The sequence below is a fragment of the Chamaea fasciata genome, unplaced genomic scaffold (genome assembly GCF_029207755.1).
Source record: "Chamaea fasciata isolate MVZ Bird 193981 ecotype frontalis unplaced genomic scaffold, bChaFas1.0.hap1 SCAF_11, whole genome shotgun sequence".
Classification (NCBI taxonomy): Eukaryota; Metazoa; Chordata; class Aves; order Passeriformes; family Sylviidae; genus Chamaea; species Chamaea fasciata.
Window position 1 is genome coordinate 21,646,441 of NW_027094096.1, and position 23,661 is coordinate 21,670,101.

The 23,661-nt window shown below is 48.6% G+C and overlaps 1 protein-coding gene across 1 annotated transcript in view; it reads left to right on the forward strand.

Moving 5' to 3' along the window:
* The window catches only part of LEKR1 (leucine, glutamate and lysine rich 1), a 33,309-nt gene extending 16,497 nt beyond the window's left edge, over positions 1 to 16,812 (forward strand). The window contains exons 6-12 of the mRNA XM_066193644.1: positions 7,273 to 7,354; positions 8,847 to 8,924; positions 9,160 to 9,363; positions 10,437 to 10,530; positions 11,912 to 12,064; positions 13,039 to 13,338; positions 14,936 to 16,812. Of these exons, the coding sequence (XP_066049741.1) occupies positions 7,273 to 7,354; positions 8,847 to 8,924; positions 9,160 to 9,363; positions 10,437 to 10,530; positions 11,912 to 12,064; positions 13,039 to 13,338; positions 14,936 to 15,268 (1,244 nt within the window). The 3' untranslated portion in view covers positions 15,269 to 16,812. The remainder of the gene's footprint in view (positions 1 to 7,272; positions 7,355 to 8,846; positions 8,925 to 9,159; positions 9,364 to 10,436; positions 10,531 to 11,911; positions 12,065 to 13,038; positions 13,339 to 14,935) is intronic.
* The last annotated feature ends 6,849 nt before the right edge of the window (positions 16,813 to 23,661 follow it).

The window sequence follows — 23,661 nt, forward strand, 5'->3', positions numbered from 1 at the left end:
TTATTCATGAACCTGGCAAACAAACACTTTCATTTTCAGCTTTGTCCCCCTTTCACTCCATGCAGAATTGCCTTATTATTCCTATATTTAAAGAGAAGTTTTTTCAGTGTCTATTTTATTATATTTTTTAAAGGTTGCTCAATGTGTTCTATATTTTTGGGGAGCCTGCATGGCTTCTTGGATCTTCTCAAAACCTGAATTTGCTCTCCCTAAATTAGCATATTGCATCAGCCCATCACAATTAATTATCACAGAATCCTGCAGTGGTTTGGTTTGGGTTGGGAGGGACCTTAAAAGTCATCCCATTCCACTCCCTGCCGTGGGCAGAGACACCTTCCTCTACCCCAGGTTGAAAGCTTGCAGTGAAATACAAAACAACAGAGGTTTTATGGAGAAAACACAGCTAAAACATCATGCGTGGAATTCATACAGAATATTAAGACCCTGCAAAATCTAAATGATGAGTAAAAACACCATCTAAGCTGGTTGATGTTTAATGTGAGGCATTTTAAAATTTATTAATCAAAATGTAGCAGTCACTTGCTAATAAATGAGTTATTAAGAAGCAGTAAAACGTTTGATGTGGGTATCCAGGAGGAGGTTTCAAGGCAGGAAAGCTGCTGGCTCAGGCATTTGGATTCCCCCCTTCCTGAAAGGATCAGTAAAACACAAATCCAGGGGGATTTGAGGGGGTCTGGCTCTGGGGAACACGTTGCTGGGTCGGGGTAATAAACCCAGTTAATGGACTGCTGATAAAAATGGTTCTCTTTGAAATGCCAAACAGGATTTTTTTTTCATGAAACAAACATTAAATATGAAATGAGTTTGCCATTGTATTAAAATAAATGAGTGGAAACAAACGACATCTTTCTGGAAATCAATTCCAGGGAGCGGATTTGCCCTGTCCAAAGTCGGGATGTGCAAATCAGCCACATCCTGAGGGTCCATGCTTTGGGGGGAGCTAGGCCTTTTGCCTTATTTTGTTTTTTTTCGTCCCACAAACTACTCCAAAGTCCCTCTTTGAAATAATTTGACACTCCAGAAATAATAAAGAACTACCAGGATTTGTGATTTCCGTGTTTTTTAAGGATTTCCCTTTCTGCAGCCAATATTTTGAGGATTCTTCTGTCGCACATTTCTCACAGAATTGCAAAGTCATGATTATTTCACATCACAGCAGGCATTTGCAAGAGCAGGAACCAAGCAGTTGTTTCTGCTGTTGTTTTTTGTTCTCGTGCATGTTGTGACTTCCTAAAGATCCCCTTTGTAGGGGATTTGTGGGATCAGTTGGATTGCTGGGCTCAAGCCACTTTTCAGCCTCACAGAGCATCACCCAGTTGGAGAGAGGTGACAGGTCTTGACAAATGCTCAACACAGGGCAAGGTCTGCTGGATAATTGTCTAATCAGACTCCCCAAATCAAAAATCAATAGTGGTGACAACGTGTCTGTGTTCTTAGTGCTGGGAGCAGCAGGGCTGCAGTAGCACAGGCTCCTAAGAGATTTCTGCTTTCATTTTATTACCAGCTAAATCCTTTAGTTAATCACAGATAAAGAATCATTTTCCTTCCCCAAACTCCTTGTGGTTTTTCTCTAGCTCATGACAGCTCTGGCCTTGCTCTGGATGGGTTCAAATTGCTGGCGACGTTCCCAAAATCTGAATTTTCAGTCTTCTCCTGCTCCATAGGTTACTTCAGCTCCAAATATAAACTTGGTGGTCTACTGCCATAATGAAGCTGATGAGAGATGAGGGAAAACTGCAGGCAGCTGGAGGAGCTGGAGAGGGGAATGTTAGCACTGCTCATGGAAAAGAGAAAGGAATGTTAGCACTGCTCATGGAAAGGAGAGGGAATGTTAGCTCTGCTCATGGAAGGAGGTATTTTCATCTCCTGAAGTGTCTTTAATGGCACTTTAAAGACCACTTAGAAGAGCTTTGCAAATGCAAAGGGGGAATGGTTTCCTGCAGTTTTAGGTAGGCTGCAGCTCAAACAGCCCCAATTCATGCTACAAGTGCTGTTGAAGTGTATTTTTTTATGAATTCCAGCTGCGGTGGGAAGGTTTGGGAGGGTGAGAGCTGGGGAATGCGGGGCTGCTGTTGGAGCAGAGTGTGACCAGGCAATGGCTCATTAGAGCTTTTCCGCAGCCTGAGTGCAAGAGGAGGCTCAGGAATTCATGGAAAACAGCCCCAGTTCCATGGTTGGGATCAGGCTGCTGCAGAGTGTGACTGAGAGAAGAGCTGCACTTTGCTTCTTGAGGAAAAGCAGGAATGCAGGTTCTCCTATGGAGCCAGGAGAGGAGAAGGCTCCAGGGAGAGCTCAGAGCCCCTGCCAGGGCCTGAAGGGGCTCCAGGAGAGCTGAAGTGGGACAAGGCATGGAGGGACAGGACACAGGGATTGGCTTCCCACTGCCAGATGGGATATTGGGAAGGAATTCCTGGCTGTGATGGAATTCCCAGATTTGCTGTGGCTGCCCCTGGATCCCTGGCAGTGCCCAAGGCCAGGTTGGACACTGGGGTTGGAGCACCCTGGGACATAGAAGGTGTCCCTGCCCATGGCAGGGTGGCACTGGATGAGATTTAATGTCCCTTCCAACCCAAACCATAATTCTATATTCAAGGACGTGTGTTAATTGTATTTTGTTTTGTCAGCTTGGCCTAAACACTGAGGGTAAAAAATTATTAGGAAAAATTAAGGTCAGAATCTCATTTTTTATTTCCTGTTCAGTTTTCCGAGCCAATAAGTAAGGACAGTATTTCAAACCAATTTTCGTGTGCAGGGGAAGCAGGTCTGTAGGAATCTTGACACATCCCAATTAGCCTGGCTTCAAACAGGCAGGAATACAGGCAGAGAATCCAGCCTTTAGACCCAGTCCTTTGATGCTGGAGTGTGAACTCTGGCCATGGATGAGCAAATCCAATCCTTGTGAGTGCAAGCATGCTCGTAATGTGTCACTGGGGGAGTGGGAGGGGAGCAAGCTTTGCCAAAATAACATTTTTTTGTCCGTGTTTAAGGATTTTGAAAGTCTTGGACATTGTCACGTTTGCATGGTTGCAGTTGTTGGTTTATTCAGTTGAGGGCACCGAGGCTGCCCTTGCTTTGTGCCACCCACAACTGTGCAGAATCTGCTCCCTTTTTCTGCTTTTTCTCTGCTGGTTTTCTGTATGAAGGTGAAAGAATGAAGCAGAGGGCCAGAAAGCCCAGCCTGGCAGTGGTCAGCAACATATGCTGGGGGAGATAAGCCCCAGTCACTCCTCTCCTGGCACATCCTCCCAGTTCCTGGCAGCTCTGAGAGATTTGGACACTTCCTGATGGCGCTGCTGAGGTTTCCAGAAGGGATCTAAATTTGGAGTCCATCCCTGGGCTCCTTCCAGACTTTTGTGAGTCACAAATTAAAAGAAGGACTTTGTTGTGTAGACAAAAAAAAAAAAAAAATTATCTTAGAGAACACAGCACATGAACTATTATAAATACAAAGAATTCTGTTCTTGGGGTGTTACTTCACTTCTTTGGTCTCCTTAGAAACACGTGGTGAGGCAACGTTCTCCTGCTCTGACACAGTCATTTGTCGTGGATGTATTTCATATTTCTCACAGATTGTCTGCTATGCTCTTTAAATAAATGTGCTGCAGACTATCCGTACCTCTGAACTTGCCTGGAATTAGTGTTCTGAGAAAAACGAAATGTTTTTGCCCCCTTTGACGTGGCTCATTGGCCAAATTCAGGGCCCATACAAGGGGTAGTTATTAAGTAAGTTTTAAATAATTGCTACAACCTCCTATTTCCCAGAACACAAGAGAAATGCAGCAAGAGGGGCTGGGTTCCAGCCTGCCTTGGCCAGGGCTCTGTGTGCACTCTATTCCAATTCCTTGATCTTCCAGCTTGGAGTTCCAGGCTGGTTCCTGATGGCTCCGAGAGGACCCAAAGGTCTGGAGGGGAGAGGAAGGTGAAGGATCCAAACCCTCCTGGACAATGGCAGATGGCTTTGAGCCTCAAGCTGTGGCTGCTCCACCCCTGGAAGTGTCCAGGGCCAGCTTGCAGCAGCCTGGGACAGTGGGAGGTGTCCCTGCCCGTGGCAGGAGTGGCACTGGGATGGGATTTAAGGGCCCTTCCAACCCAAACCATCCTGAGATTCCATGATTCCGTGATCTATTTGAGCTGTGCTTATGAACCTCCCCGTAAAAGTCTTAACTACAGGGAAATAATCTTTTTTTTGTGCACACGTAGGAAACATTGAGCTTTTATTTCGATTACCCCCAAATTGTCGGAAATTACATTGGATTGGATTTTGTAGGTTTTGCAGGAAAAGCAGAAAATGACACAGCCCTACCACATGTGCCTCTGATCCAGCCTCACTGGGAATCTGTTTGGAATTAGCTGTGGAGTTGATGCCTTCCAGAGTGGCTGCTTACCCAATGTGCTGCTTTTTTTTTTATTATTATTTTTCACTGAAAACTTTACCAGTTGTTGCTGTTTCCAGGCAGGAGCTGGGGCACCGTGCCCTCGGATGCAAACTGGGTGGTTAAATTGCTGAAAGCCAGCTCTGGGCAAGACTCTGCTGGGTGTTTTGCACACACCAGGGCCTGCAGTGATGCAATTTGCCCAGGGAAGAGGAAACAGCCCCCAGCTCGGTTCTGTTTCTGTGGTTCATCAGGTCCTCGTGCACGCTCGGGCTGTGCCCCTCAGTCTCTGTCCTTGTCACAGCATGGGCTCACTGAGAGGTTACTGGAAGGATTGTGACTGTGCTGAGAGCCCTTCTGAGTCACCAAAATAAGTAAAATTAAACATGAATGAAACTGAGGTGGATTTGGGCTGCTGAGCCTTTGACATGTGGTTCTCTTGGCAGCACTGGGCCCAGTATCAGTATTACACAGGGTGAGTTCTTTCTGTTGGCTTTGCATGTTTTGCAATAGGCTTTATTTTCATTACCAGAGAATGTTTTTACATAAACATTTGAATACATTTTCCTCTGTTCAGCAAGTTTTCAGCACAAGTTTCCATTTGTATTACCATTCCTCCTTATTAGTTGCCTCATTTTTACCAGTTTTCATTGAAATCTGCCTCCGCGGGTGTGGGACTCTCTGCTCACCAGCTCCCATTGACTTTGGTGGGAATTCTCTCTAGAGAAGACTTCCAGAAACCATTTGTGTAATTAAATCCATCTATTCCCTCATGAAAAACTCCTGTCCTTGCTCAGTGAGCATGAAAACTTCTGAAAACAAATGGAGTGAAAGAGGAAACAGCAATGAGAGAGACCACCCAAAGTACAGAACCAAACCAAGCATCATCCCTCTCCTTTTCCTTCATTCCAGAGCTTGTGTCCATGCTTCCACTTTGAGAGGGAAGAAAGAATACCACAGTTATTAATTATTGGCATAGATCTTTTAAAACAGTATTTTTGAAAAGGTCAGGAGGAGCTGTTTGGGAAAATCATCTCCACAGCAGCCTGTGAGGATGGGCAGAGGGTTCTGCCCTTCCTGGTGTCCATCCACGCTGCTCTGGGTTTAATCTGTTCTCACGGAGTCACGTTCCTGCTGTCAGGGCTGGCTGCTGCCCAGTGCTCTGCCTCACATCTGCTGGGCAGCTGAAGCCAAAGCTGCTCCCTTTTCTGTAGGAATTCTGACAGGCACTGCCAGGAAATGAACGCTGGATTTAGCTTTGGGAAAGTGCAGGACAGTGAATTGCTGAGGAACACCCAGGGACTGCAGGTGGCCTGATGTGGCCAGAGGGTTCTTGGCCACCGCTGCTGGCTCAGGGACAAGAGAAGGTGTCACCAATTGTCACAGGTGGGAGCTCTGCTCCCCTCAGTGCAGCTTCCAGCCACGGCAGTGACACCTGAGGGTTGGTACCACGGGTGCTCACACAAAATTGATTGGTTAGGTGGTGGAGAAGGTGCTGCTGCAATTAACTTCCATGATTTTTTTTCCAAGGGTTTAGTCGAGTCCAAGAAATTTTACTTTTCTCTTCAAAAAGCTCTTTATAAATGCTGGTAGTTTGGGAATGGATCTGACAGGTCCTGTGTGTTTTACCCTACATAATTCTCTCCCTGATTTCTTTTTTTTTTTTTTTGTAGTCTAATGAACAACTTTCCTTTTCCCTTTACTGAAAAGAGAGGACTCTTCCGCTTGTAGGATTTACCAAGACAAGGTGTGGCTGGCAGGAAATCCCGCACCGGGATCATCCATCATCATTGCTGGAAATGACTGAAAGAGACATGTGGGAAAAGCTACAGAAATTCAGGGAATTGGGCTGAAATGATAAATTTAAGATCAGGAATGACAGATTTGGCTTCTGGGAAGATACAGCAGAGAACTTTGAAGGACTGTCTTTGGAGCTGTTCCCTTCAGAGACAAAGTCACCTCACTTTGGCTGCGGTTGCTTTCTGCGGAATAATCTTGGTTTTTCTTTTACTTCCAGATCTGTTGCAATGATTTGTCATTGGAATTTTTTTTCCATGTAGTTTGTGGTGCTGTCCTTTTCTTAGAAACTTTGATTTCAAATCATTCTTAGGCTTTTTGGAAAGGCAGCTCTTGTTCATGAGCATATTTAGAGATGCCCAAGGTGCTGCCCCATCCCTTGAGTGTTCCAGGCCAACTTGGATGGGGCTTGGAGCAACCTGGGACAGGGGAAGGGAGCTGGGACTGGATGAGCTTTAAGGTCCCTCCCAAGCCAAGCCATTCCATGATTCTGTGATGTGTTCATGGAGATAAAAATCAGATTAAGCCACGTGCTGGTGCTTCAGTTTAAAGGGTTTCACATCTGCAAGTCGTGGCTGTTCTTAGGATTTAAAAGCATAGAAAAGGATGACACTAAGGCACACAAAACCAAATGAGGTAATTTAACTAAAAGAACAGGGATTGTTTTGGGGAAAAGGCAGTGGCTGATTTGAGCTGAGGTGATGTGTTCTGGAAGATAACATTTAGAGGAAAACAAGTACACAACTCCATTAAATTACTGCCAGGGTTTCAGGTGAAGTAAATTCCAGGTGAGTTTTGGGTTCACCTTCCTGCCACATGTTTGCTCTCAGCTTTATGTACAAACAATCTGATTTAAAGCATTTCATGTTTCAGTGTAGTTGACTTTGGTGTTTTCTGGTGGGATAAAAAACCCCAAAGAGAAAAACAAACCCCAGCTTTTTGCTCTGAGGACTCTCTGCTCCTGTGCACTGCTCTGCCCGAGGTGGGAGCGAGGAGCTGCAGGTCCGACCTGGAAACAAACCACCAAAGTGAGTTAATTTAACATGAACAGAGACACACAACCTGGTGTTTTTGCTTTCAGATTTAACAAATCAGGTGGAGACAGCTGGCCTGCAGCTGCAGAAGGTGACAGCAGAGATGGACCACTACAAGAAGTTGTTACTGTAAGATTCCCATTCCTTGCTTGCTTCCCACTGCACATAAAGAACATAAACCACTTTTTTTTTTTTTCCCCCCCAGCAAATGCTGCTTGTCCCAATGCTCTGAGAAGGTTTTGACCAAGAGAGGAACTTTTTTATCTTCATATAATGATTTCTAAGCACTTTCCTGGCTGTGGGAGCAGGGTTCCTTCCTCCAGCAGGGATGCATGGAACTGCAGAGGAGGGATAAAGAGCCTGATCATGTGCCTCACCTAACACACAGGTGTAGGATGCATTTTGGGAAATCCACCTGACTTCAGGACTAAAAATGTGTGTGGGAAGGAATCTAAAGTGATAGAGCAAGGGGGAATGGCTTCCCACTGCCAGAGGGCAGGGTTAGGTGGGATACTGGGAAGGAATTGTTCCCTGGGAGGGTGGGGAGGCCCTGGCACAGGTTTTTCAGGGAAATTGTGGCTGCCCCTGGATCCCTGGCAGTGCCCAAGGCCAGGCTGGACACTGGGGCTTGGAACCACCTGGTCTGTGGGAAGAACAAGATGGGCTTTAGGGTCCTTTCCAACCCAAAGCATTCCAGGATTTTCTCCCGTTTCCAAAACTCTCCCACAGCAGGAACCTGACACCCCAACACCACCCAAATATTAAAATCCTCCAGCTGAGAGCTGAAATCCCCAGTGGGCACTGGAGCAGCCTGGGGACATCATCTCCAGGAGAATTCAGAGGGAAGGGCCGGAGGATGCTGATAAGGCACAAATTGTGTTTGTGGAGCTCCAAAAGCGAAGCTCAGGAGTCAGGAGCTGGCAGTGCCAGGCTCATGACCATCCATCATCACTCTTCCCCCGTTTTTCCCTGGAATTTCAGCGAAGGATTTGTGCTGCTCTGCTCTGCACTTTCTGCTTTCAGTTCCTTCATTCAGGGGGTCTGATCAGTTGCAAATATTTGGGATGCTTAGCAACAAAGTCCTTCAGTGATAATGTAAGGACTGAGTGGGAAACAAAGATGTCATGAGCACACTCAAATAAACACTGAGGACTTTCCAAGTGTCAATTAACATTTCAGACTAACATGGGCACAATTTAATAAAACAACATATTCTACATCTGTTTAAATGTAAATATGGACCTTAACCATGGTTATTAATTGGTGCGACGGTGACATAATGACACGAAACCTGCAAAGTTTCCAGCCCTTTTACCTACAAATTTGGGATTTGTTCCATTTTATTCATTTTTTTTTAACTCAAAACTGTCATCAGTGTCGCAAGACCTCACTTCTTGTTTGCAACATTTGTGAGCCAGGTCAGGCTGAGATGGCACTGGAAGTGTAATTTCCAATTATTCACAACCTTTGCTGACAGAATTTTCTGTTTGGGGCCTTTTACCTGAAATGGAAAATGCAAGGAGGAAAATGCACCCAGAAATGATGTCTAGGCTGCTGCAGGAGTAAATGCTAATTTCTTTGGATAAAACCCCTTTTTTTTTTTTTCCCCAATGTTTTTTAGGGTGAAGTCAACAGAACTTGATGTCTGTCAAAATGAACTGAAAAAGATCAAATATGAAAATGGAATTGTTGAGTCCAGGTAAATGCTGAAACGATATTTCATATTTTTGAGCAATGGCAGCAAACATTTTATAATTTCAATGCAGTTTTGAAGAAATACATTTTAAAAATTTCTCCTGTCAAGTCAGTAGAATTAACTTCATAAAGAACACATGGAGTTTTGACCAATATTTGATTTCCCAGGCGTTATTATTTCTGTCTGTAAATAAGAATATAGTAACTACAACTCTGCTACTTCTTTATTTCATCTGTAGACTCACCAAAGAGCTGAAGGAAAAGGAGGAATCCCTTCTCATTTGCCAACAAGTCTGCAAACATTTACAGGAGGAAGTGGCAGAGAAAGAAAGGAAAGAAGAAGATCTGAAAAGAAGAACTGGGAGATCAGAGAGTGAGCTGGAAACCCTTAAAGCTCTCCTGAGCCAGACAGAGCAGGAGGTGCTGATGCTGAAACAGGAAAGGTAAAGGAAGCTGAGCTGGACACCTGATTTTCTGGTGCTCCTGAAAATCCTGCAGATTTTGGAGGTCATTGGATTGTTTTTTAAAATTCTTACAAGATAGGCAAAACTTGGATGGAAGAGAAAAAAATTCTATAAAAAAATAGGAGTGGAAAAGTTGTGCTTGGACTGCAGGGCTTTAGCTTGGGTTTTATCTGAGCCCCAAATCCTCATTTTTGCAGCCACTCTTTGTGCTAAAGGTGCAGGGAATAATCAACCCCCTGAAATGCAGAACAATTGGTGCCTCGTGGCACTTTTAAATGCTGAAAACAAACCTGTGGCTGTCAGGAGTAAAACTGGAGATGGAGATTCTCCTGCAGGTAATTAAAAAAATATGAACTCAGGTTGAGTGAGTCCAAAGCAAAGGCATTCAAACTTGATCCCATTCCAGGGAAAACAACCCTCAGAAGCCCAGGGCTTTATTTTCCACATCTCCAAAGCAATCCCAGGGACAAGGGCAGCTTTGTTCACAGCTGAGACCCTTCAGAGCCAGCCTGAACTGGTGGGAAGTTGCTCTCACACCTCCCCAAGTACCAGATCCTGTCCAAGCCCCTGGCTGGGGGAATGCTGAGGCATTTCTGAGGTGCACAAGTTGTTAACAACATCAATGACAGGAATTTAACCTCTCCAGGAGTTTTGCCCAACAATCCCCACATAACAAACAGTACCTTGAAGGACAGAAAGCACTCAGTGGTTTTCTTTCCAAACCCATTACAATTTTTAAATTAACGATCCTGATAGTCCAAGGTCATGAAATACAAGTTCTGGTTGGAACATTTTAAGTTTCTCTGGGTTCTTTTGAAATCTGTCTTGAAAACATCAAAGAAATATTAAAATACCATTTGAAGTGGAAGATCAAGTCCTGTATTATTTTCTTTAAAACATGAAATTCAGGAGGCAGGGTATGGTGGAGATTCTGAGTGGTGATTGCTGGGGCGAGGATGAGCAGGATTTCACTGCAAGGACAGGGAATTCCTGCAGCAGTGAGGGCAGGGTCTAATTCAGGCCAGGTTTCCAGGGAATTTCTGTGTTTCTAGGGAGGTGCTGCTGGTGTCCCAGCAGAGCAGGACGGAGCAGCTGCAGGAGGCGCTGAGGCAGAAGGTGCGGAGCGAGGACTCCTGGAGGGACAAGGTGACTCTGGGGCTCTGCTTTGGGGGGGTGGCACCTTCCCAAAGGGCCCAGGAAAGCTGGGAATGATCTCCTGCAGGGCCACATGTGCTGGAGTCACGGCATCATACACAGAATGGTTTGGAAGCTACCCAGCCAAAAATTCTGTCAGGAGCACACAAATCGTGTTTGCCTTTGATCTCTGGGTCTGCTGGGGCCACCAACTCCTAAATTCACAGGGAAGGGTTTGTTTTGGGGAGCCTCCTATTTCCAAAAGCACATTTAATGTTGGCTGAAGTTCATGGAATCACAGGATCCCAGAATGGTTTGGGTTGGAAGGACCTTAAAGCCCATCCAGTGCCACCCCAGCCATGGCAGGGACACCTCCCACTGTCCCAGGTGCTCCAAACCCTGCCCAGCCTGGCCTGGGACACTGCCAGGGATCCAGGGACAGCCACAGCTTGTCCATAATTCCTTTGTCCAAGGAATTCTCCTGCCAGACTCTCACAGTGGGATTTGGGAAGCTGTTTCCCATAAACAATTGTCACCATGCCCACCATGTTTCCATCTACAGCTTTTGCCCGTGAGCACCAAAAAACCCTGAACTGAATAAAAAATAAAAGATACATTAATATATTAAAAAGAATAAGAAATAAAAAAATATGTTTATGCATTAAAAAGAATAAATACATACATTAAAAAGAATAAGAAATTAAGATAAGTGTATATACCTCTGAAGGAAAATTTAAAAGCAGAGTTGAACAGTAACTGTGATTTATCTAAGTCTCACGTAATTGGGGACTGAGATGACTGTATTTTTTGTTTCAGTTCAGTTCTGAAAGCTTTATTTAGTCCCAGGAAAACTTGGGGACTGGTAGCAATTAGGATCAGTCACATTTCTCTGGAAACCCCCTCACCTCCCTGTCACAGGATGTAATTTGGGAAGGGGATCACACTGGCTCCGTAATCACAGAGGGTTTTCAACCTGAGATGAGAAAAAGAAAAAGATTGGTGGGAGGCAGAAGGAGCAATTTTACCTTTGGTATCACAGCCATTAAAATGCAGCCACAGCAAGGCCCCAAAACTTGGCTCAGCAGCCCAAAACAATCTCAGAAAGGGTCAAAAAAGCTTATTGTGATCTTCCAGTGTCTGAAGGGGCTCCAGGAGAGTTGGAGAGGGACAAGGGCTGGAGGGACAGGACACAGGGAGGGCAGGGATGGATGGGATTCTGGGAAAGAATTCCCAGAGCAGCTGTGGCTGCCCATGGATCCCTGGAAGTGCCCAAGGCCAGGTTTGGAGGATCCTGGGACAGTGGAAGGTCCCTGCCCATGGCAGGTGTGGGAATGGGATGGGATTTAGGGTCCTATTCCCATCCCAGGGTGACAATGCCACTCTTGTCCCCCAGCTGGAGATGGACCTGGCCAAAGGGGAGGCTCGGCACAAAGAAGCAATTCTGAAGGTCAGGGAAGAGGCCAGAGTGGAACTGGACCTGGAGAGACAAAAACAGCAGGAGCTGATCTCAAAATACCAGAGAGAACACGAGGAGCTCCAGCAGAAGGTGTGCAATGCTCGAGAGAAAACCTGTGGCAGGAGATCACAGAAAACTGTAAAAAAAATGGGAATGTGAGGGAATAAAACCTTCTCTGTGTCATCCTCAACACGACTTTTCCCCAGTCTTGTTATAAAAATTCTATTTAATTTTTTTTTTTTTTATGGAACAGGCTGAAAACAACTACAGCAGTTCAAGTTAATTGGTATGGAAGTTCTTTCTCATCTCCTGTTTTCACCACCAGAACTCCATCCATCTATGTGCCCAGAGTTGTTAATTATATTTAATCTGACATCATCATTTTTTTAAAAAAAGCTTGGGACTGTTCCAGGCTATGATGAGGTGCCACAATCCCACCCATATTTTTTTCCCTTCCCAAGGGAACCCAGCAGCTCCAGGGTGGGTTCCCAGTAAAGGCTGCTGGGCTGGACTGGTGCTGGCACCACAGGGAGTTGGGCTTTTATTCAAATTTTATATAGAAATTGAGAAATTGTACCTGGGACCTGAGTTTTCAATAGGTTTGACACAATTCCTGAGAAAATCAGAGAAATCTGGAAAAATGAAACGGGGTGTGATGAGGTTATATTGTTATTTAAAATCTGGGACACTGTGATTTAGAGCTGAAAATAAGCTTGGCTTTGTTCACTTGGCAAATATTTAACCACGATTTTTAAACCCTGAGGAAACATTGGCTTGCAGTAAATTTAACTTGAAGTTAAATTTTTTCCTTTTTTACCTCAATGTCTCTGTTTGATCTTGAACGCACTAATTAATCTCTGTGTTCTCAGTGAGTGGTGATTAATTTACAGCTCTCTGGTGTCCTCTGAGGGAATTATGTAAATTCAGAACTTTTTTTTTTTTCTCTCTGAGGACCTGCAAGTTCAAATTTGTTGGGTTTTTTTATCCCTCAACATTTGTCTGCTATTAATTCTCCAAATTTAGAGGTACTGAGGGGAGATTAATTCCTGTCTGATCTCTCCCAGATCCCAGGTTTAATATCCAGTGCCACCAAGAGCTTGAGGATGGAGACGGAAATTCTGGAGAAGAAACTCCAAGATGCCCAAATGAAACTGGCAGAGAAGGATGGGGACAAGGAAAAAGAAATCCAGAGCCTTAAAAGGCTCATCAGTGAACTTGAGTTCCAGCTGACCATGGAAAAGAGCAACAATGAATCATTCCTGGATAAGCTGAGGAAAGAAATTAAGCACAAGTCAGATGAACTGGAAAAATTAACCCAGGAGAAGACACAGCTGATTCACAGTTTGAGTCAAGTTCAAGAGGAGGTAGGAACAGGGCCCAGGAAATGCCTGGTTGTTTTTACTTGGAGACACGTGATTTCTAAAATCATTCAAAGGTCTGTGTTTCAGACCAGAAAATCCACTGAAATGCAAAGATTTCTCAAACAAATCCATCAAAAGTTCCTATATAAGGCAGATCACAAAAGGTGTGAAGTTTTAATTCAGCAAGTGCTTATATTAGTGTTTTATAGGAAAATATATCTATTTTTCAGGTCCTGCAAGGCCTTTCTTAGTCTGGAGCCTCATGTCCAGCTCCCCAAACATGAGTAAACAGAAATGAATTCCCAGTTTTTAGAGTAGAAGACACGGATATTTCTCATTCCTTGAACTGCTGTCCCAGCTCCCACCAGTGCAGCCACGTTCCCTAACTCGGGAATGCATCAAAATTAATTAAATGCAAAGAGAAATTCAACTGATGGATATTCTGACCACAAACATTTGCTGAATGCTTGGAATATGATGGGAAGGGAGGGGAGAGCTGCTCCATGGGAAATGTGGAGTCAGGGACTGCAGATAAGATTAGGCTGGAATGTCCAAAGCAATTCAGTGGCAGGAAAGAGAATTGGTCAAGAGGGAAAATAAAACTCTTCCAAATAAGTTAGTGCTGGGGTTGGTACCGATTTATTTCTTGGAATGGTTGGGAAAGGTGTGAGTGGAATTCCAGTGAGGTTGTGCCCAGGGATGGAGACATGGGATGGAGGAGCCTTGGCAGTGCTGGGACAGCGGGGGGACTGCCTGACCTTCCAGGAGGGATCCCATGATTCCATCCCTGGTTCCACACCTGGTTCCATCTCTGGTTCTGTACTTGATTCCATACCTGATTCCGTCTCTGGTTCCATAGCTGATTCCATATCTGGTTCCATCCCTGGTTCCACCCCTGTTTCCATACCTGATTCCATAGCTGGTTCCATAGCTGATTCCACACCTGGTTCCCCACCTGGTTCCATACCTCGTTCCATTCCTGGTGCCATACCTGGTTCCATACTTGATTCCATACCTTTGTCCATCCCTGGCTCCATGACTCCAGGCAGGTTGTGCTCTCCCTCTGCAGAGGGTTACAGGGACATTAACCCCCCTTGGTGTCCCTGCCCCTCTGTCCATTGCTGCCTGTCCTTCCCAAGAGCAGCATTCCCAGTTCTCCCAGCTGGGCAGGAGAGCAGGAACGCCTTCTGAGCACTTCCCTGGGATTTCCGCTGGGAACAGAAGGACGATAAAGGGCAGATTCCTGTCCCAGGAGTGTCCAGGTGTGACGGATGCAGCAGAATTCCCTGTGCAGGGACAGTCCAGGTGTGATGGGTGGCTCATTCCCGGTATTTCTCTTTGCAGAATTCCCTGTGCAGGGACAGTCCAGGTGTGATGGGTGGCTCATTCCCGGTATTTCTCTTTGCAGAATTCCCTGTGCAGGGACAGTCCAGGTGTGATGGGTGGCTCATTCCCGGTATTTCTCTTTGCAGAATTCCCTGTGCAGGGACAGTCCAGGTGTGATGGGTGGCTCATTCCCGGTATTTCTCTTTGCAGAATTCCCTGTGCAGGGACAGTCCAGGTGTGATGGGTGGCTCATTCCCGGTATTTCTCTTCGCAGAACTCCCTGCTGCAGGACACGGTGCGCCGGGAGTGCGAGGAGCGTTTCGAGCTGACGGCGGCGCTGGGCCGGGCCCGGGAGCAGGTGCTGGAGCTGCGGAGGCTCAGCGGGACCCTGCCGGCCTCGCCGCGCTCGCTCCCCGCCGGCGATCTCCGCCTCTCCGGGCACCTGGGCACGGCCAGGGCCGCCCGGGGCCCCGGCTCGGGCCGGCACGGCGGCGACAGCGGCCCCGGCTCCCTGGATGCCGGCCCGGCCAAGGGAAGGGCGGCCCCGCCGAGCGAGCCCCGCGGCCGCGTCCTGGCCGGGATGAGGCGCCGGCCGAGCCAGCTGTGACACGGAAACCATTCCAGCCTCCAAAGGAACGCCTGCCTGCAACCCCGAGCTCATCCATTGCTACTATTTAAATCCTAGTTAAATTTTTTATTTATTTTTTGGTGGGATAACTTTTATCCGCCCGTTAATTTATTCATGGTGTAATTAAATGCTGAATGCATTTCAAAAGTAAAAAGAGTCTGTCCAAGAGGAGCACAAAGAGCAGCGCATCTTCGATGACTGGGACTGAAATCAGAGAAACGCTGGATCCCAGAAGGTTTGGGATCCAGGTTTTGGGTTGGAAGGGACCTTAAAGGTCCCTTCATCACAGGATCCAGGGTGGATGATGGGGCTTGAAGCAGCCTGGGACAGGGAAGGTGGAACTGGAGGAGCTTTGAGGTCCCTTCCAACCCCAAGCAGTCTGTGATTCCATGATTCCATCATTTCAACTCTGGGCTCTTCTCCCCTTGTTTGTGTCCTGGAGCAGCAGCTGGAGTGTAGGGGGAGTGTGGCCAGGGAGGAACAGCACGTAAAATAACGGGAGCAGGAACGGGATCATGGCTCTGGCATGAGGGAGTGGCCAGGTCCTGGATCCAAACCAAGCCCAGAACAAATATTTCCCTTCTCCCCCTCCCTCCCAGAGCCCGGAGCTCCTGCTGCTAAGCAATAAACAAAATATGGAAATGTCAGGGACCCTTTTTTTTTTTTACTGGCTTTGAAAACAATTTCACGGATCTCACCATGTCAAGGAAAGTTTACCAAGTGTTTTCCATGGTGGGATGAAAGGCAGCAGCACAAAGTGCCACGGAGGACGTGGACACCTCATTCCAGCCCTGAAATTTTAGGAAATCAAACTTCCGGCAGGAAGTTCTTGTAGGACCTTGCACTCCAGGACTCGTGGCACGAGGCAAAGCCAAACGAAGCTCCAGGCCTGGAACAAACCTGGCCCTGTGGGCAGCATTCCAGCCCTTCCCTTGGAGAAAACATCTGCCGGTGCAGGCGAAAAGGCTTCAGATTGCCCCGGGCAGAGCTGGGGGTGGTGCCTGCTCTGGAGGGAGCTCCTACAGCCCTGAGCCTTCCCAGAGAGGATCAATCCCCTGTGGCAGGCAGGGAAATGGGGCTCTGTGAGAGCCCCAGACACGATCCCTGGTGTGGCCAAACCCCTCCTCACCTCCATCCCTGCCCCGGGTGACAGGGGACAGCACAAGAGGAATCTCACTCTGTGGCTCATCCTTTTCCCACCTGAAGTTGCCCAAAATGTAATATTCTCCACGGATAATATGATGGAGAGTCCAGCCCCTGTCTGGTCCTGCTGCTCCTGCTCGTTCAGCACAGCTTGCCATGGATATCACTTCATTCCCACTGGGATATCACAAACCAAAGCTGGGATGATCACTAGACCTTGCTCTGAGGTGTGTGTAGGATCTGGGATCCCGACTGTGCCTTGTCGATGGAGCTTTTCTACAAAAGAAGAAATTGGACTGCAGGAAAAAAGCATCTTAGCTCCTAAGCTGCGTTAAAAGTGCATGGAAATAGAAACTGATGCCACAGATCATTAAAAAAGTATTAATCAGAATAAAAACCTGACTGTCTTGCTTTGTACTGTGCATTTTCAATAGCAAAATAAGAGGAGGATAATGGAACTGGGGAAATTTCCTTTCACAGATACCCCCCCCCCCCCCCAGCTGCATTTTTAGTTATTTAAAACAGGCCCTTATTTCCATCATGAAAATTCCATGTTGGATTGTGTCCTTGGTGGTTACAGGTGGCTGAGAGTGTCCTGCTGAAGGAAGAACAAACCCCAAACAGCTGGGATGGTGTGGAACACTGATCCAGGCCTTTCGTCCTCACAGCACAGGACAGAATTCATTTGGGTGGGGTAATAAAAGAGGCACTGCCTGAGATTAATGTTGAGGGAGTTTTAATATAATTTAATAATCTTAATAAATTATAATGAATATAATTTTAACATAAATATAATTTGTATGGAGGATCTGGCTTTGCCCTGGGAGCTGTTCCCGTGGGGACAGGGCTCAGGGTGGGATCTGCTCCTTCCCAGGGGACCAAGGGATGGGCACAGGTGCCACCAGACCTCTCAGGGGGATGGAGATGACTCCACTGAGGGGGGTTTGCCCAGGGGGTCTCTGAGGTCACTTTTCCAGGCCCTTCCCTTCTGTTCCCTGCAGTGGGACCAGCAGGACTCAGGCACTGCTGCCAGGCACGGAATGAGCACAGGGTGGGAAAGGTCAGGGAATAACAGGGAATAACCCAGGGGGTCCAGATGGGAGGGAAGGGCTGGGAAAGGACATCTGGGAAAGGAAAGTCCCAATGTGAGAGAGAGGAGAATGCCCTCCCCTGGAGCTGTGCAGCCAGGGAGGATCCCTGGGCAGTGCTGGAGCCCCTGTGCTTGAGTCATTCAAAGTGAGTGGGAAAAATCCACGGAAAATGTCCTGTCAGGAGCAGCCCTGCACTGCAGGAGCAGCTGAACCGAGTGCCCCAAAGGGGATTTTCCATCTCCTGATTTATGGGACGTGGAAAGTGGTTTGGCCTGGCAGCACTCCAGGGAGTAATGCTTGGCTGGCAGTACCTGCTTTGAACTCCAGGGAGAGTCCTGGAAGAAATCAGGTGGGCACAGAGGAAAGGAGCCTGGAGAGCCAAGGAATGGAGCAGGTTCTTCTTCCTGCTGGAGGGTCATAAATGTCCTTCAGCATCACCGTCATCATCACAGGCTAGGCTGAGTTGGAAGGATCTCAAAGCCCATCCAGTGCCACCCTTGCCATGGGCAGGGACACCTCCCACTGTCCCAGGTGCTCCAAACCCCAGTGTCCAGCCTGGCCTGGGACACTGCCAGGGATCCAGGGACAGCCACAGCTGCTCTGGGCACCCTGTGCCAGGGCCTGCCCACCCTCCTCCCAGGGAAAAATTCCTTCCCAAAATGCCATCCATCCATCCATCCATCCATCCATCCATCCATCCATCCATCCATCCATCCATCCATCCCTGCCCTCTGTCCCTGTGTCCTGTCCCTCCAGCCCCTGGAACGGGCATTGCCCTCTCCTGAATCCTTTCCCCACACCCAGAGCAGAGCAGCTGAACTTTCAGCATTTCACTGGCAGCAGGAACTGGGGATGCAGCATCCCCCTCCACCCCAGGCTGGATTTTGGGAAGTTTGTTCTGCTCCGGGGCGGGCACCGGGAATTGGGGAATGCCAGCGGGGCGGGGCTGCCTCGGGAATCGCCTCGGTCGGAAGCGGCTCCTCAGGAGCCCGAGGCTGACCCCGCTCACCGAACATTTCCATGAATCATTGGCTTTTATGGAAATCCCTTCCAGCGTCCTCTCCCCCAGCTGTTTCCTGTGCACTGTGCTGGCCGCGGGGCTCGTTTTAACTTAGCAGGACTCGTGTGCTCATTTTAATCACCGTAAAGTTCTGAACAAAGAACCACGTGTGCCTTTGGGGAAAAGAACCCAAGGAAGGATCCCGGGGAACAGCTGGAAGGCGTCCGGGAAGGCTCAGGAGTGGAGCAGGATTTTACAGGGCTGTGGGTGTAACCAAGTAGCAGCGTGGCCTCGGTGGCTGCCGGCTCTGCTCTGTTTCCTGGCGTCTGGTTTGGGGGGTGGTTTTTTGTAGATTCCTTCTAAAAATAACCCCAGCAGCTCCTTGGAGGGTGATGGAAGCAGTAGCTGGAGTTGGATGAGGCACAAATTCACCTGCTCAAGCTGGACACAGGGAGAGTTTGGATTTCTGATCTCTGGGTGAAAGGCTGGTTCTGGAGACCAGAATTTTCTGTGGATTTCCTGGATTTTCCAGGCTTTTCTGTGTTCACAGAAATCCACAGAAATCCTTTCCTCTGGCTGGCTCTGGGTAAGGATGTTCCAAACCTGCTGAAGATCCATCTGACAGGGAAACAACCCCTTGTCCATCGGGAGAGGATCTGTGTGTGCCTGACCCTGGCAGCAACAGAGACCTGGGGAATCCATGGCCGGGCAGGGCTGTGGAACATTCTCTTCCCAGGATCTGTGGAACATCCTCTCCCATGGATCTATGGAATATCTTCTCCTCTAGATCTGTGGAACATCCCTTCCCCAGGATCACAGCACAGCTCAGAGTTCTTATAATGAGCATTTAATCCAAAGCCAGTGCCTGAAATAACAGGAGAGCAAACAACCTGGGCAGGCTCCTGGCACAGAGCAGGGTGTGTGGAGGGGATCCACAGATCCCAAAAGGCAAAACTCTCCAGGGATCCCTCTTAGCCTGACCCAGGAAAAACGATTCCAGGACCTTAAACCTCTTGATCACCATAACCCTGAGAGCACGAGCAGGACTCTGAGTGGTCGGGGTGTCCAGAGAGCTGAGGCTGTCCCTGGATCCCTGGCAGTGTCCCAGGCCAGGCTGGACAGGGCTTGGAGCACCTGGGACAGTGGGAGCTGTCCCTGCCCATGGCAGGGGTGGCTCTGGGTGAGTTTAAAATCTCTCACCTGGGGTAGAGAGGGTGTGTGAGGACACCTTGCTGCTCCCTGGCCATGGATGTCACTGCTGCTGCTGAGGGGAGCAGAGCAGTGGAAGGGTGGCAGTGCTGCCCCTGTGTCCCCAGCCCTGGGATCCCGGGGTTGGCTTCCCACACAGTCCTGGAACAAAAAGCCCCGGGGCCATCCCGTGGCCATCGAGGAAGGCAGACAGAGCTCCCTGATCAGAGCCAGATGTCAGAGAGAACATCTCTGGTTGTTCTTGCGGTTTCCTTGATGGCAAAGCACTCCTGAGCTCTCACCCTGCCTCTTCTGAGCATCGTGCTGGATAAAAAGAAGGAATTCTGGAGGGCTGGGTTGGGACTGGGCTGGCCCAAAGCTCCCAGCCCGGAGAAGCACCCGGGGAATGATGAGGAGGGAGGAAGGAGGGTGTTCTCTGCCCTTGGAGGTGTTTTACTCCCTTGGAAGGGACAGGGTGACAGCTCCAGCCTCTCCCTCTGTCGTGTTTCAGTCACTGTCACCCCACGTGTGTCCTCAGACCAGGTGTCTCCTCAGCATGGGGGGCAAACTTTGAACCATCTCCAGCTGGCAGAAAGATGCTGAAAGTGTTTCCTTTTTTAGAGGTATCGAGGCACAAAAACCCTTCAGGCTTTGAATCAAACCTCTAAATCACTTTAAAATGGGACCCTCAGGCTTTGAGTCTCAGCTCCTGGTCGCTCCATACAAACCTGGGGTTCCAGGTGAGGGAATTTGGGAATCTGTACCACTCCCTGAACAGGGATAATGAAATCTGTGAGGGCCTTTCAGGAGATTCACTTGGTTCAGGATGATTTTGCTGTGGATTTCCCCTCTTGGCTCCTGAGCACAGGCCCTGGGGCTGCCCTGCAGGGCTTCAGTGGGATCATTCCGGGATGGAGCAGCCACAGCTCCTCTGGGACTCCTGTGCCAGGCCCTGGGGAGGAACCCCCATTTCCCCTCCCCTTTGGGGCCGTTCAGGGCTGTCCCCGGAGCTGTCCCAGTCCCTGCTCACTCCTGTGATCCATTCCCAGCTGGAATTGGGCCGTTCCGTCGCCGTGGCCCAGGGCAGGACGTTTGTCCCCTCCTCACCCTGGTGGCGTTTGGTGCGAGCCGGGCTGGAGCGCCTCCGCTGGGCTCGGCAACACTTCCACCTACAGAGGGAACCCAGAACGGCAGCGGGAGAGCCGCGGGAGCCGGGAATGACGGCAGGGAATCCCGGGAACGAGGGGGGGGGATGGAATCCATGGGAATGATGGGAACACAGAATCCCGAGAAGGACGAGGGCACAGAGCCCCTGGGAATGATGAATGCACAGAATCCATGGGAATGAAGGGGACACAGAACCCATGGGAATGATAGGAACACAGAATCCCAGGAATGATGAGGGCACGGAGCCCCTGGGAAAGAGGAGGACACAGAACCCCTGTGAATGATAGGGACACAGAATCCATGGGAATGAAGGAGGCACAGAATCCCAGGAATGGTGGGGGCACAAAATACCTGGGAATAAATGATAGATGGATGCACAGCATCCCTGGAATGAGGGGGCCACAGAACTCCTGAGAATGAAGGGGACACAAAACCCCCGTGAACAACAGGGATACAAAATCCACGGCAATGAGGGGGACCCAGAATCCTTGGGAATGATGAGGGCACAGCACCCCTGGAGCTCCAGGGGCTTGGGAAGCTGGAATGAGCAGGCTGGGGGCACAAGCCCCTCCCTTGCTCTCTCCAACAAACCCATCCAGAGGGATTTCCCATTCTGGGACAGAAAAGGTCAATTTTTGCCAAGTTTTTTCCTTCCACTGGAATATAAAGACTTTTTCTTCAGGCCAGCTTTACTAAATTTAACTTTTTTGTTTTAATGGTCCTGCTGGGCTGTGTCCAGGCAGGAGGAGGGATGGAAAGCTGTTTCCTTTGCAGAAGTGTTTTTTCCAAAGGGGAATGTGATTGCCAGCCTGGCCAGGAGGGTTTGCTTCCTGCCCCAAGGAGCACGGACAGGAGTCACAGACTTGGCCTGATGTGAAATCCTGCATTTCATGAGCATTCCCTGGCAGGAGCAGCAACCAGGGAAAGATTTCCTGGAAAAGAAGCCCTTATCACCTCACCTGTGGGTTTGGGGGAGACTGAAGCCTTGAGAGGGACCTGTTGGGTGAATTTCCATCCAAAATATTCTCTGATTGTTCATTTTTTTCTCTTCCTAAACCATCCAAAGCTCCTGGTCCAGGCTCATCCTTCCAGTATCTGTAACAAACCTGAAAGTGAAGGACAGGCAGAGAGCAGTTTCGTATGAAACGCCTTGAAACTTTTTTTTTGTTGTTGAAAATTAGTCAAAAAAATTTAGCAAAATCCTTTTTTTTTTTTTTTTTTTTTTTTTTTTTTTTTTTTTTTTTTAGAAAAAGCAACTCTGAGGGTGAGACCCACCCAAGGAGAAGGGCCTGGGACATTTCCCTGTCCCTGTGGGTCTCAGATGTTCAGAGCCCAGTGGCACCTGCTGATTTCCAGCAGTGTGGCAGAGGCTGCAGCAGCACCCAGGGCAAGGAATCCTGCAGATTTCTCTGGAAAATTGTCTCAGCTACTAAGACACGGGCAGAGGGTAGCCTCAGGTGACTCCTGGAGGTCAACACAGGGGTTTGAAGTCCATCAGCCCTGTCAAACACTTCATCCCTGTGACTCAGAGCTCCAGGAAAACACAGGGGAACTGCAAACTTCAGGGATACTGCAAAACTCCGGGATACTTCCAAGTCTCAGGAGAGACAGGAACTGCGGTGCAGGGACACTTCAGCTGCTGTGCCCTGCAGGGAATGGGGCATTCAGGGGCCCCAGGACTGTCACCTGCCCCTTGTGCCCCTGCTGAACCCAGAGACCCGAGGGCCAGGCTGTGACTCCCACCTGGAATCTGTTTTCCCTTTAAGAATCACCTCCTGCACATCCCAGAGCCCTCCCTGGCTGGAATTTCCCCCAAGAGAAGGAACTCTGAGCTCCTGCTGGGCTGCCTGGGGGAGCAGGAGCTGTCCTGCTGTCGCACGGCTCCAGCAGCCCAGGGAAGGGGAGCTCTGGAAGCACAGAGGGGCTGTCAGTGCTCATACAAACCCAGGGCTGAGCCCTCCACGGGTCACCTCCACACAAATCCCAAAGCCAAGGCAAGCAGGGGTGCTGCTTCTCCAAACCCAGGGATTTCCTTCTGGACTACCCCAGTATTTGTATCTGGGGGAAAAAGCTCCTTCAATTTCCATAGCAACAAACATTTCCCTGAACACAACACACACAGAGCAGTTGTTACAGACTGAAAAACAGTGGTAACCAAGAAACAGAGAGAGACGTTTTCTCTTTTCCTCCCCGAAAATATACATTCACTTTCCGCATTTCCAGAGCAGCTGCACAGGGGTGATTTTTCAACCATGGAGCTCCTGCTCAGGTTTCCTCTCCTTTCTGAGGTGTGCAGAACATCTCCCAAGAGGCTGGCACTGCCCCTGTGCCCTGCAGGGGAACATTCCAGGAATTGGGAGAGGCATTTTGGGAGAGCCCAGGGGCTCCAGGTGGGCAGCAGAGCAAACTCCTCTCACCTGCAGGCTCCAGGGTTTGGTACTACCTGAGCAGCAGCTGAACAATCAGATCCAATTCCTCCTCTCCATCTCCTTTCCCACAGCAGGCAGAGCTCCAGGGATGTCCCAGCAGCTCCTGCTCTCACACAGGGGACACCAGCAGCCCATCCATCTGGACTTGAGAGGTCCATGAGCATGTTATTCCAACTGCTGCACCACCAGCAGGACACAAACATCCAAGGCTTTCCCAGTTTTCCCCTCTCAAGAGCAGCACATCCACAACCCCATGTCCCACTCAGCACAAGGATCAGAGCCGTGGTGTGTAAGAAAACCAAGTTTAGTTTGCACACGTTTGGCATCCAACAGGCAGTAAAAAAAAAAAAAAAA